Genomic DNA, 11,533 nt, shown 5'->3' on the forward strand with positions numbered 1-11,533 from the left:
TGGAGTATTGAGTTGGTTTACTATAGTATGTGAGTTATAAGTGTTGTCGTCGAGGTACAAACTATTTTAGTTTGGATCAAATAAGGAGGGAGAATAGTTACAAAATGGTAAACACCATAGACAACGAGGATTTTCAAATAGTCTAATTGTTATAATAACCAAGAACTCCAACTATTGTAATAGGAGACCCAAACATTGAATGAGTAGTCCACTCCTCCCAAGGCAAGTTAGAGGCTCAAACGCCCCCTTAGAATCTAATTTTTAATCCTGTGGATCATATTATTCCATAAATGCTATATCTACTAATTGCGATGTACGAGTAAGAAATTTTAATCACCTAGCACAAGAGAAACCGGAACCAATAATTTTTGCGAACCAGATTCAGAATTGAATTGAGTCTATTTACAAACAATACAAAAACTAAACATATTTGTTCTACCGAAAAAGGAAGCAAAAGTGGTAACTGACCTGAGCTTCTAAGTTCTAATCCTCATATATTCCTGATCAGCAACATATTACAATCTAAGAACAATAATACAATTCAATGGTAATTCGTTAGTTAGCATATGAGTAATTGTATTCTATGAGAAAGAAATATGTTTAACGAAAGGCTATAAGTTAACTTGATAGCATGTAATGTACAACGAACTTGTGGCATATTGCATCATTTCTTGCCTTACCAATACACGTTCGATCTTGTGCTTGTATCTGTTGGTAAAATTAAGCTTGTCGGTAGCTACAACGGTTTCAGAAGGTAGATCCGGTCTACTTTCACTGCTGAATATATCTCATACTAACAAAGCTTCGTTCTTCATTCCCTCTTAGCAAACAGCCATTTCATCCAAGAAGCCATACAATACTTTGATAAGTGTTCGGGTAGATCCTTCTACAAGAAAGCAATATAATCAGTACACTGCAGAACTTCGTTTCCTTTTATTAGGGAACTAATTCCATTGAATTCATGAAGTATGTGAAGGAAGGAAACACAAAAGAAAAAATGAAACTATTTTTGTCTTCAAGTAAAGGATCGCATGCAATCAAGCATTTCAAAATAACCATAAACCAAATACAGTTGATCATTATTTTCTTTTTATTTCACTTCTTAAAAAATGAAAAACATATAAAAGGCAGTACAAAAGATCCACCCACGTCAAACAGAGCCCAAACATAAACATCAGGGAATGCCAAACAAGAAAATTAAAAAAAGGATTTTCAAATATTTAGAACAAGAAAGAAAGGATAATGTTAGGATACTAACAATAATTTAGACCGAAAGGACTGTATAAATGGCTTAAACAGAGGCGGTACTCTGGTTTACTTTATTTATATATAAAGCCAAATGATCCAGATTCACAAGATGAAAAGAAATAACAAGAAACAACAAGGAAAAATGCAGAAAAGATCATACCAGCCTCTTGGTTTTAAGAGACCCTGGTGGCTGCTGTAGCCCTACCTCCTAAAAGATAAAAAATACCCTAGCTACTCCAACCTAATAATCCTATTTATAGACTCACATATTCCTCAGCCCAGTGGGCCCTACCACTCAGAACGTCCTTCCAATCATTTCTCCATAATAATTCCCTGTGCAGTTACTTTTCTACCCTTCCTCCTATAAGTATGGATAATTGGGGGTCTTACAGATAAACAGGGAGCTCTTGTGATACCAACACCCAGAGGGAAGATATTGAATATCACTGTAAACCAATCCTCCCCTCAACAACTCTCGTACCTAAATATCTTCATGTTCCTGTCAAGGCATTGCTTCAAGATAACCCCCCCGTAGGAATTCTCTTTAGTTGATTTTTTTTTTCCTATTAAGAACTAAGAATTGAATACAGAACCTTGATTTAAATTATGAAAGTTACACAAGCAACAACTAAGGTAGACCCTAAAACCAAAGAAATAAAATGATTCCCCTGAAAATTTATTAAGCAAACACATTCGACTGGGACATTAGAACTTAGTAGTGTGTGCCCTCATACCATGACCATGTACTTTAAACTACAATGAGATACAGAAATGTGGTCAAATGTAGGTTGACAACCAAAGTACTTACAGCATTCCATGGTACAGTGTAGTCATCAGTGGAAAGCAACCAACTTCCAGTGTTTAACTTCAAGTCCATCCTATCATTTTTAATATCAAAGTCCAACAGCTCGTCATCACAGCTATCCTGGCTGTCAAAGTTCCCTTTTCTTCTTTTTCTACCTTTCCCCCCCTTTTTTCGCTTCTTAGATTGAGCTCGTGCTCTATTATACAGTTCAAACCCATCATCTTCTGACGAGCAACTGTGATCCAACAACAAATATTCATTAGATTTTCGGAATCCTATGCCGTTATCAACAAACAAGGACTCCCATAACTCAGGAGTCTGGCATTCCTCTGACATTCTATAGTGAAGAACCCAAGACTGAAGCCCTAGCCATTTTATCATCTCTATTGTCTTTTTCCTCCCGTCACACTCCTTTAACAATGGGAACAAACAATGACAGTTGCTTGAGATCGATGAAATTTTGTGGACAATAGCCTTGATTTCATCCAATTGTTCTTCCCCATCTTCATCACGTAAAAGGCGTAGAAGTTGGCGTCCTTGATTAATGACAGCATTTAATAGTAAAATCTGATCAATAGATTCAGAGTCACCATACTTGGTAAGTATGACCTCAAACATGAAAGACGAATTACCAAAATCCTTGGTTTCTATTCTAGGCCTAAGAAGTTTGCATAACATTTTTAGGAAGTTGCAGAAATCAGCCTCTTCAAGAGTAACAAGGAGATGTTGACACAGTGAAGAAAATGACTCATGCGTCAGGAACTCATTAATGACTTCCCAAACATCTTTTGGATCATCTTTAAGCATCAGATCAACAAAATATTTCACAAAGAATTTCGTGTCAAGAAACAAAATTTCACCATCTTTTAGTGACTCAGCAAATTCATTGGAAGACCAAAACTCTGGTACATTCTGAATGAAATTCTTCACAGTTTGATGCACATCCAGATCAAGAAAATAATGGGGCTTTGTTGCAACCACGGCAGGTGACTGCCCATGTTTCCCCTTCCACTCAAGCTCCTCCCAACAAATGTCTCTATTTACAAAAGCAAACTGTGCCAAGGCCTTGGCACCTTTTCCATGATCTGATGCACCATTTGTGGCAAAATTGGAAAACCACTGAGATATTCGTCTTGGGTTTCCTGCAGAATCAAGAGTGATAGCATTATCAGGAATTTCCATGGAAAGTGAAAACAAATCATTGAAGACAGAACTAGAGAAAACACTCCATTTATGATTGGGCAGTATGCTGTGCCATTAATACACAAACTCCTCTGTCAAGGAAAGCAGTTGTAATATCTTAAATTAAGGTTAAAATCTGTTGATAAAGAAGAAAACTAAACACAAGATAAATTACAAGATGGGAATAACCATAAAAGGAACGAAACATAGCAACGGCATTTCCACAATAGACAAACCATACATACTCTGAATCTATTAGCCAAATTCGTGTGAAACTATATTTTAGAGAGGCTTTGGTAAACAATTTACGTCGATAAAGCACAAGCACACTTGTTTTAATAAGAATTTACTTCCATTGATAGATGAAAATACAGAGGGGAAAAAGCCCAAAGCCAAAGGAGTTAAACATTTCTCCAATTGGTTATGAGAAACATGAGGTCGTACAAATCGAAAAAATAACATTTGAATATTTCTCCATGTCAGTTGGCACTTTCACAATAGTTATATGCTTGTTAAACAAAAATAGACATGTGTCAGATGCTGGTTTGACAATTGAAATCCAAATCTGATACTTGTTGGAACCAAACACTTGATAAGCACAAGAAACAATGAACATTCGTGAATATTTTAGAATGAACTACATTAAATACATAACCAGTGTTGATTTTAAATTCTTTATGTTAAGTAGTTATTTCATTTTAAAACTGATAACATAAAGTGTTAAATCATAAATGCACAATTATCCCAAACTACAACAAGCTTTTAGCAAGAGAATGGTTGAGATGTATCAAAATAATATACACTTAAAAAATGTACATCCTAATTACATGTACAAGGCTCTAAGCTTTGTCGTCTCCATGTCTCATAAGTCATATCTATGCCCATGCTCTTAAATCTACATAAATACATAGCGGGTCCTTAAGAACAAGGTTCAGGGTATTATTTTCCAGCCAGAGAATATTGTTTAAAAAATAAATGCCTTGCCAAACACAGAAAATCAAATCAAATCTAGAAAGATATACTCGAAATAGCAAAATGTGATTTGGGTTCTCTTTCTTAGTGTTCATCTACTAAACCAACTTGAAAGAATGAAGATTTGATAAAGTGTTCTTACTACCAGCTAGAATTTCTATCGCTAAATTTGACGATGAGTAAGCAAACAGAACAGTCACCTTCGAAAAACTTTTCCATTATGTAGCTTCTCTTAGCAATGAGAATCCCTGCCTCCCTTGATCTCTTTTCAAATAACATTTGCAGTAATTGAGAAGCAAAGGCCCACTTCAATGGCTTCCGTCTCAGTAATGTCATAAACAGGTCCCGCTGATGCTGGGGACTGATCGATGTCACACTGGCTATGGTATTAGAAAGCCATAATCGAACCTCCGACCGTCCTCCACAAGTCAGCAACTTCCATAAAACAGATTCTAATTCACTTAACAGAGAAATTCTCAACTTCTCAGAGCTAACATCCTGTTCGTCATTGAAGGTGGACTCTTGTAGAAACAGATCGATCATTCTATACCTATACAACTTCCTATTGAACGCTTTCTTTCTCGATTGAGAACCAAAACTCATACGAAAATGAATTCAAGCAGGAATCAAAGACAGGAACGATAACTGGTTGATCAAAGTGTGGCAATCCATTGGTATAGTAAGGATTTAACGACAGAATCTCAAATTCATACCGATTCTAGCGTGAAATCGTAGCTAAATTTCTTGATTTTCCAATCGCTGCTTCCTGAAATTTCAAAATCGCCGGGACCAGCTTCAGCAATACTATTCCACTTTCCAACTTCCTTCTGTTTCCCAGCTCTATTCTTTTGTATATCCTTCCAACAATTTAGAGAAATTATTTTAAAGCAAAACTTTTATAGCTATAGAATTTTTGTTTTTTGGGTTTTCTCAAAAATGAAAAAAGAAAAGACAAAATATCTTTTACAGTTTTCTTTTTGAGGTTTCAAATCATATATTTCCATATTAGTACATACAAATGTCAATTGAACAAATGTTTGAATAATATAACTACAGATACTTATAGACATCGATGTATATATACATTAGATCAGTATCTCTCTATGTTTATTGGTGATGTTTATTATATTAAATTGACAAAAAGCTTATAAGTTATTTTGATGTTATAATTGATATAATTTACATGTGAGAGGTGAGAAGTTCGATCCTCTTTTTCGTTGTAATTGTACTAACAAGATTTTAGTTATTTTAAAATATAGCAAAATTAATCAAAATATTTACAAACATTGCAAAATATCATTGATAGATACCATATTGCTATCGTCTATCAATGTTGTTAGAAACCGATGGTATCTATGACTCTATACCACTAGTAGACAGTGAAATTTTGCTATATTCCTAAAGTATTTTTAATAATGTTATCATTAAGAGGAAAAACTCCATCGTACGTTGTCTCAAATATTTATCTACAATTTGTAATTTTGTATTTTGCACTATAATAAATCCTATATACAAACATGATTAACCATTTTAATTTAAATGAAAAAAATCTATCGCTTATAGATCATGTTGTAAATATTTGTCTATCATCCATAAACCATAAAAATCTATCACTATAGAATTCTATCAATATATTTGAAGTTTATCACCGTTAGATTTTAGTGCGTATATATATAGTTTTGTTTACAATGTTGCCAATGTAATTTGACTATCCTATAATTTCGGGATAATTGCAAATTTAGCAATTAAATTCAAAATAATTAAGTATATAACAACATTTTAAAAAATTTACAAATATAACAATATCTGTCCAATTCTATCAATTATAGAAGTCTATCATGCATAGACCGTATTGTAAATATTGAAGTATCATTGATAGACCATATCAGTCTATCGTCAATATAAGTTTGCTATAGTTTTGCTATATTTACAAAATTTTTAAATATTACAATATAATTTAGGGATGATTGTAAATTTAGCAATTAAATGCAAAATAATTAAGTATATAGCACCATTTTAAGAAAATGCAAATATAACAAAGTTTGTCAAATTCTATAAATGATAAAATAATAGACTATATTATATATATTGGTCTATACAAATTTACAAGCGATACAAGTCTACCAAGTTTATCAACCATAATTCTGGATTCGTATGAAAACGGATGGGCAGCCCAATGTATTAGGCCCAACAAAATTGAACTGGGCTTCGGCCCAGGAATATCGGTCATGCCGAAGGAATGAGAGAGGGAGAGAGAGAATGGAGTGGCGTGGCTTGCCCTGAGGCTGAAGGGCGAGACGGCGATTTCGCAACTTTTCCTGAGAGAGAAAGAGAAAGAGAAAGAACAGTAACTCCGTACGACGACTCTCATCGTCAAATCTCTTGTAATTTCCACTTCTGATCTTTTCATTTCCCAGACACAAAATCGAAAGCTTCAATCTTTCTTTCAATTTCTGTCTCCCTTCATTCATCTCAACTTTGTTTCTCTTCAATTCTTCGCTCCGCTGTTCTTACTCATCCTCTAATTCCTACCTCCTTTCGTCATTTGATCACCTTTCGAGGCTCAGAATCGAGTCTCGAATTCTTCTCCTCCAGGGGTTTTTTTGAAGTTTCGACTTTTGGTAAGTGAAATGCTCCTTCTTGTTTAAATTTGAATTGTGAGTGATGTCGTGTTTTTGTTTATTCCCCCATTTTTGTTAGGGTTTTTGGTTTTGTTCGTTATTGTTTAGCTTCATGCATGTTGGAAATGGATAGTGTGCTTGTTTTCCTAGCAACTTCGCAGCTCAAACGGAATTCTGAATTGTGGGAATTATTTTGTTTTTATCTTCTCATTCGATTTGTACCGGACTTTAAAATTTGAAGTTGTTGATTTTTGTTAAAGGAAATTCATCACCGTTAGGTTGCGGCTCGTTCAGTTTAGAGTGTTGCAGAGATTAGGATTCGTGTTGTTGGAAAGGCTTGGAGGATGGCTGGAAGATGGTGAAGCAGAACCATGAGTGGCAGTGAGATGGAGAAACCACCAAAAGACAGGGAGACGAAGACACCGCCTCCTACTACTACACAGGTTTATTTTAGGCTTATTTTGGAGTTTTATTTTATTTGTTAAGTGAAATATGTGTGTGTATTTTATTGTGTTCCTATAACGACCAAGTTATTCTTAAATAAAAATATGGGCTGAGAGACAAGTAAATATCAAGATCAAATTAGTGTTGAGTGTTAAATGGAACCATTTTTCTTCCTCTGCAGAACTGTTCTATTAAAAAAAACTTAGAATTTGTATGACAGAAACAAGCGTATGAGCAAACAGTTTGCTAGAAGCATACCTCAAATTAGTATATGTGTTCAAAGGAACCTGATCACGGATCCAGTTTGTAAAACAACTTAAATTTTCTATCAAGTATCACAACATGGGCCTCAGTCTATAAAGTTTGTTTTACAGGAGCAGACTACAACCACTAGTGCTGGCACGGTTAATCCTGATTGGTCGGGTTTTCAGGTTACACTTTGGCAAAAGCTTTTAGTTTAATAATCTTGTATTTTGGGATGGCATTGTGGTTAGATTGTTACATATATACATATAAGTATATACACATGTATTTATTTTTTTTGGTTTTCAGGCATATTCACCTATTCCTCCGCATGGTTTCTTGGCGTCAAGCCCCCAGGCTCACCCATATATGTGGGGAGTTCAGGTACATGTACCACCACTGGAATGATAGATCAGTTTTTAGTCCTCCTCCTCCTATTCATCTTCTTCTTATTATTAGTATTATTAGTATTTTAGTTAAGGCACTAGTAACGTACTTGTGGATCATGGCGTTAAGGCTGTGTCTCTTAAATGAACTTTTCTGGAAACTTTATGCTATTGCTACACGTGACATGTCAATGCTCGATCATGAAGCTTTTTTGTCCTGGCTTTACTGAGTTATAGTGAAGTTTTGATTTTAACAAAAGGGTTGCAATGGATGTTTAGATCAGTCAATGAATATAGAGAATACAATATCCTTCATCATCTGTAAATTGGCTCTTGCTTCTTTATTTTCCTTCTCCTGATTTATTGAGCTACCTTTGTAACTTTTTGTAAGGATAATTTGCTTTAGTTTTTGTCTTAAATTCCATTTGGTAGCATTTCAGATGTTTATCTCTGTGGGTTGGAAATTAGAAAGCGCTTCTTTAATTTCTAACTTTTAGTTCAGAGCATTGGAATTGGCTGATTCATGGCTTCCAGAAATCTTCTCTTTTCCTTTTTCCTTTTAGGAAAGAAGTGCATCGTGTGTTTATCTAAACATGAGTTTTTACTTGCAGCATATTATGCCTCCTTATGGCACGCCTCCACATCCATATGTTGCAATGTATCCACCTGGTGGCATATATGCTCACCCTTCCATGCCCCCGGTATTTCTTGGCATGATGGTTTTATATTTTTTTTAAATTACGTTCAAAACTTCTATATTATGCTTTGTCTGACGCTTCTGCTTTAATTGTATGCTACATTCCAACATGTATAACAGGGATCATATCCTTTTAGCCCATTTGCAATGCCTTCTCCGAATGGCGTCACTGAGGCCTCTGTGAGTTTCCTCTTTATTTTATAATGATGTATAATTGTCTTTAAGCGGGTAAAAATGACATGTGAAGACGTATATAGGGTAATACAGCAGGAAGTTTGGAGGGAGACGTTAAGCCACCTGAAGTAAAGGAAAAGTTGCCAATTAAAAGATCGAAAGGAAGTTTGGGCAGTTTGAACATGATTACAGGGAAGAACAATGAGCTGGGTAAAACATCTGGAACATCTGCCAACGGAGCATACTCTAAGAGGTTGTTTAACTTTTCTATAAATTTCTTATCATTTCCTAAAGAAGAAGAGAAGAAAAAGAAAATACAAAAGAGAAAACGAAAACTGTTTCTTTGAAGTTTCATACCTAAATTATCAAAATAATGTCATAACCACTCGGGCCTTTTTCTGTGCTTTTGTTTTTTTGGGTGGGAGAGGAAACTCTGCAATTGAGTGAACATTTATCATGGTTGTGAGGACTGACTAACATGGGAAATTCTAGATTTTTAATGCAGTGGTGATTGAACAAGAATATAGATGGTTCATAAAAACTTCACTTTCTTCAGAACTGTAGTCCTACAAATTTTTTGATGGGTCATTGGACCCTTTGGACCTTTGGTGATTTTAATCTGACCTGGTTTTGTAGTGCTGAGAGTGGCAGTGAAGGTACAAGTGAAGGAAGTGATGCCAATTCTCAAAATGTAAGTAGTGGTCATTGCTTATCTATTGACATTTTCCTCTCTAATGGATCAATTTATTTATTTTTGGATGTGGCTTAGATAGATTCTGTTTCTGTAGTTGAGTCAAATGTTGTTATGGGTTTTTTTTAGACTGTCAGAAGAAATGAAGTATAAGTAGTCAACCCCCTGATTTCTTTCAACTGAGGAAACCTGAGAATGAAAGTTAGAGAGTTCGTATAAGTCGAGTTGGAATGTTAAACTAGATTGATTGAGGGGGAAAATGAAATGAGAGAGTGGAAAGTATGTTGATACTGCTTATTACTTGGATAGTTGTGATGCCAAATTTGTTTGGTTGCCATTTTTTTCCAACTGTTTTTCCAGTCTTTCTTTCTAGATAAATTGATTGTGTAGTATTTTAATTTTGTAGGAATCACAACCTAAGTTAGGTTCCAGGCAAGACAGTTTGGAAGGTTTGGTTCTTTTTTCTTTGGTCTTGACAATATCTCATGTCAGACATGGTAAAAAAAAAAATGCATCTTCCTGTTGCAGTTGAAGTATCTCAGAACGGTAACTCAGTGCATGGTACTCAAAATGGAGGATCTAATACTCAGGCTATGGCTGTCATCCCATTGGCAACTGCTGGGGCCCCAGGAGTTGTTCCCGGTCCAACAACCAACTTAAATATTGGAATGGACTATTGGGGCGCATCATCCGCTATCCCTGCAATGCGTGGGAAGGTTCAATCAACTCCAGTTGCTGGAGGACTAGTTACCACTGGATCTCGGGATAGCATACAGTCACAGCTTTGGCTGCAGGTAAGCTCTAATATAATTCAAAATCTTGGACTTCAAAGTCGAAAAAAAAAAGAATAATGATCAAATTTTGGATTTAGGATGAGAGAGAGCTTAAAAGACAGAGAAGAAAGCAATCAAATAGAGAATCTGCACGACGATCCCGGTTACGCAAGCAGGTATTGAAAAGCTTCTGGAAACTATTAATCTCGTTGGTAAACCTGGTTTCTCGTGTTCTCCTATAACCATTGGTCCTGAACTCATGTTTTTCAGGCAGAATGTGATGAATTAGCCCACCGAGCAGAAGCCTTACAAGAAGAAAATGCCAGTCTTAGGTCTGAAGTTAACCGGATAAGGAGTGAATATGAACAGCTACTTTCGGAGAACGCTTCTCTGAAGGTAATACTGAAAATATTTATTTTCCTATTTCTCAATTTATTCTCAGTCAACATGTCGTCTCACCCTGACCATCACACTTCATTACTAATTACTTTATGATGTTGATATCTATATATATATAAATAATTAATTACTTTATGTACATAGTATATATACAAAATGGAGCAAGCTGTTCTTTGAATAATATTGTAATCTATTTCATCGTACATGCAGTTACCCCCCCTCCCCCCATCCCCATCTTATAGGCTAGATTTTGTTTATGCAGGAAAGACTCGGAGAAGTTTCGGGAAACGAAGAACTAAGGACCAGCAGGAATGGCCAGCGTACAAATAATGAAACCACCACAAAAACTACAGAGTCAGAGGTCGTGCAAGTTGGTAACAAGAATTGAATCTTCCCTCCCTGCTTGCTGCTGCATTTTTTAGGCGCATAACCTTAACTAATTTGTCAACAACCCCAAAATTTTAGTTCTCATGGCTTGTAGTGTAGTTGAGTTATTATGTAAGCTGCTGACCTGTTATAGTTTTAGGACTATTTACTCCTGTGATCAATTAATTATATCTCTATGATGGGGTGTATCCTTAACTTGTCAAAGCCCCCAAAGATTAGATATTTGGTGTGTGAAAGTATTCTTGTAGCATGTACACTTTCACTTTAGCTTCTGTACTAAAACCATCCACATTAATTGTTAACTTGGAGAAAAAAATTAATATATCTGGCGAAGGCTTTACTTGTTTGTACTTTTCTTATCTGTATTTGTGGTTTTTCTTCTTGAAATTTGGTTGACCATCCTGATTTGACACAATTATTTTTTCAGTGTTTTTCTTGTTGGACACAAATGTTGTAGGAGCAACCATTTTTGTTTTTGTTTTTATTCTCATTTCATCCAATAGACTGATTA

General features: G+C 35.3%; 2 protein-coding genes across 3 annotated transcripts; one reads left to right on the top strand and one right to left on the bottom strand.

Annotated features, from left to right (window-relative positions):
• Positions 1 to 349: 349 nt before the first annotated feature.
• On the bottom strand, positions 350 to 5,087 carry LOC101206874. 2 transcript variants are annotated; one of them, XR_004215587.1, is made up of 4 exons: positions 4,408 to 5,087; positions 2,057 to 3,195; positions 681 to 886; positions 350 to 522 (listed from the first exon to the last, which is right to left on the bottom strand). XR_004215587.1 is itself a non-coding variant. In XM_004146056.3 (3 exons), the coding sequence occupies exons 1-3, from the start codon at positions 4,808 to 4,810 to the stop codon at positions 812 to 814; spliced, it is 1,617 nt and encodes a 538-aa protein (XP_004146104.1). In that variant the 5' UTR covers positions 4,811 to 5,087; the 3' UTR covers positions 351 to 811. The 2 variants fall into 2 exon arrangements, 1 of the variants encoding a protein (XP_004146104.1); XM_004146056.3 differs by having other exon boundaries at positions 351 to 886.
• A 1,363-nt stretch (positions 5,088 to 6,450) lies between these two features.
• On the top strand, positions 6,451 to 11,375 carry LOC101206627 (bZIP transcription factor 16). The gene is made up of 13 exons (XM_004146055.3): positions 6,451 to 6,828; positions 7,089 to 7,271; positions 7,647 to 7,703; positions 7,825 to 7,899; positions 8,513 to 8,602; positions 8,719 to 8,778; positions 8,856 to 9,025; positions 9,409 to 9,463; positions 9,870 to 9,912; positions 9,992 to 10,257; positions 10,335 to 10,412; positions 10,507 to 10,632; positions 10,898 to 11,375. The coding sequence occupies exons 2-13, from the start codon at positions 7,200 to 7,202 to the stop codon at positions 11,021 to 11,023; spliced, it is 1,218 nt and encodes a 405-aa protein (XP_004146103.1). The 5' UTR covers positions 6,451 to 6,828; positions 7,089 to 7,199; the 3' UTR covers positions 11,024 to 11,375.
• Positions 11,376 to 11,533: the final 158 nt, after the last annotated feature.

The sequence above is a fragment of the Cucumis sativus genome, chromosome 3 (genome assembly GCF_000004075.3).
Source record: "Cucumis sativus cultivar 9930 chromosome 3, Cucumber_9930_V3, whole genome shotgun sequence".
NCBI lineage: Eukaryota > Viridiplantae > Streptophyta > Magnoliopsida > Cucurbitales > Cucurbitaceae > Cucumis > Cucumis sativus.

What these genes read in the sequence shown, in the direction of transcription:
- LOC101206627 (XM_004146055.3), top strand. Translation starts at nt 7,200, where the DNA reads ATGAGTGGCAGTGAGATGGAGAAACCACCAAAAGACAGGGAGACGAAG. An exon ending in ATGGCGTCACTGAGGCCTCT is followed by an intron (nt 8,779 to 8,855) that starts GTGAGTTTCCTC and finishes AGACGTATATAG; the next exon opens with GGTAATACAGCAGGAAGTTT. An exon ending in CAGGCAAGACAGTTTGGAAG is followed by an intron (nt 9,913 to 9,991) that starts GTTTGGTTCTTT and finishes TTCCTGTTGCAG; the next exon opens with TTGAAGTATCTCAGAACGGT.
- LOC101206874 (XM_004146056.3), bottom strand. Translation starts at nt 4,810, where the DNA reads ATGAGTTTTGGTTCTCAATCGAGAAAGAAAGCGTTCAATAGGAAGTTG. An exon ending in AATGGAAAAGTTTTTCGAAG is followed by an intron (nt 3,196 to 4,407) that starts GTGACTGTTCTG and finishes TTGATTCTGCAG; the next exon opens with GAAACCCAAGACGAATATCT. An exon ending in ACACTGTACCATGGAATGCT is followed by an intron (nt 887 to 2,056) that starts GTAAGTACTTTG and finishes GCTTTCTTGTAG; the next exon opens with AAGGATCTACCCGAACACTT.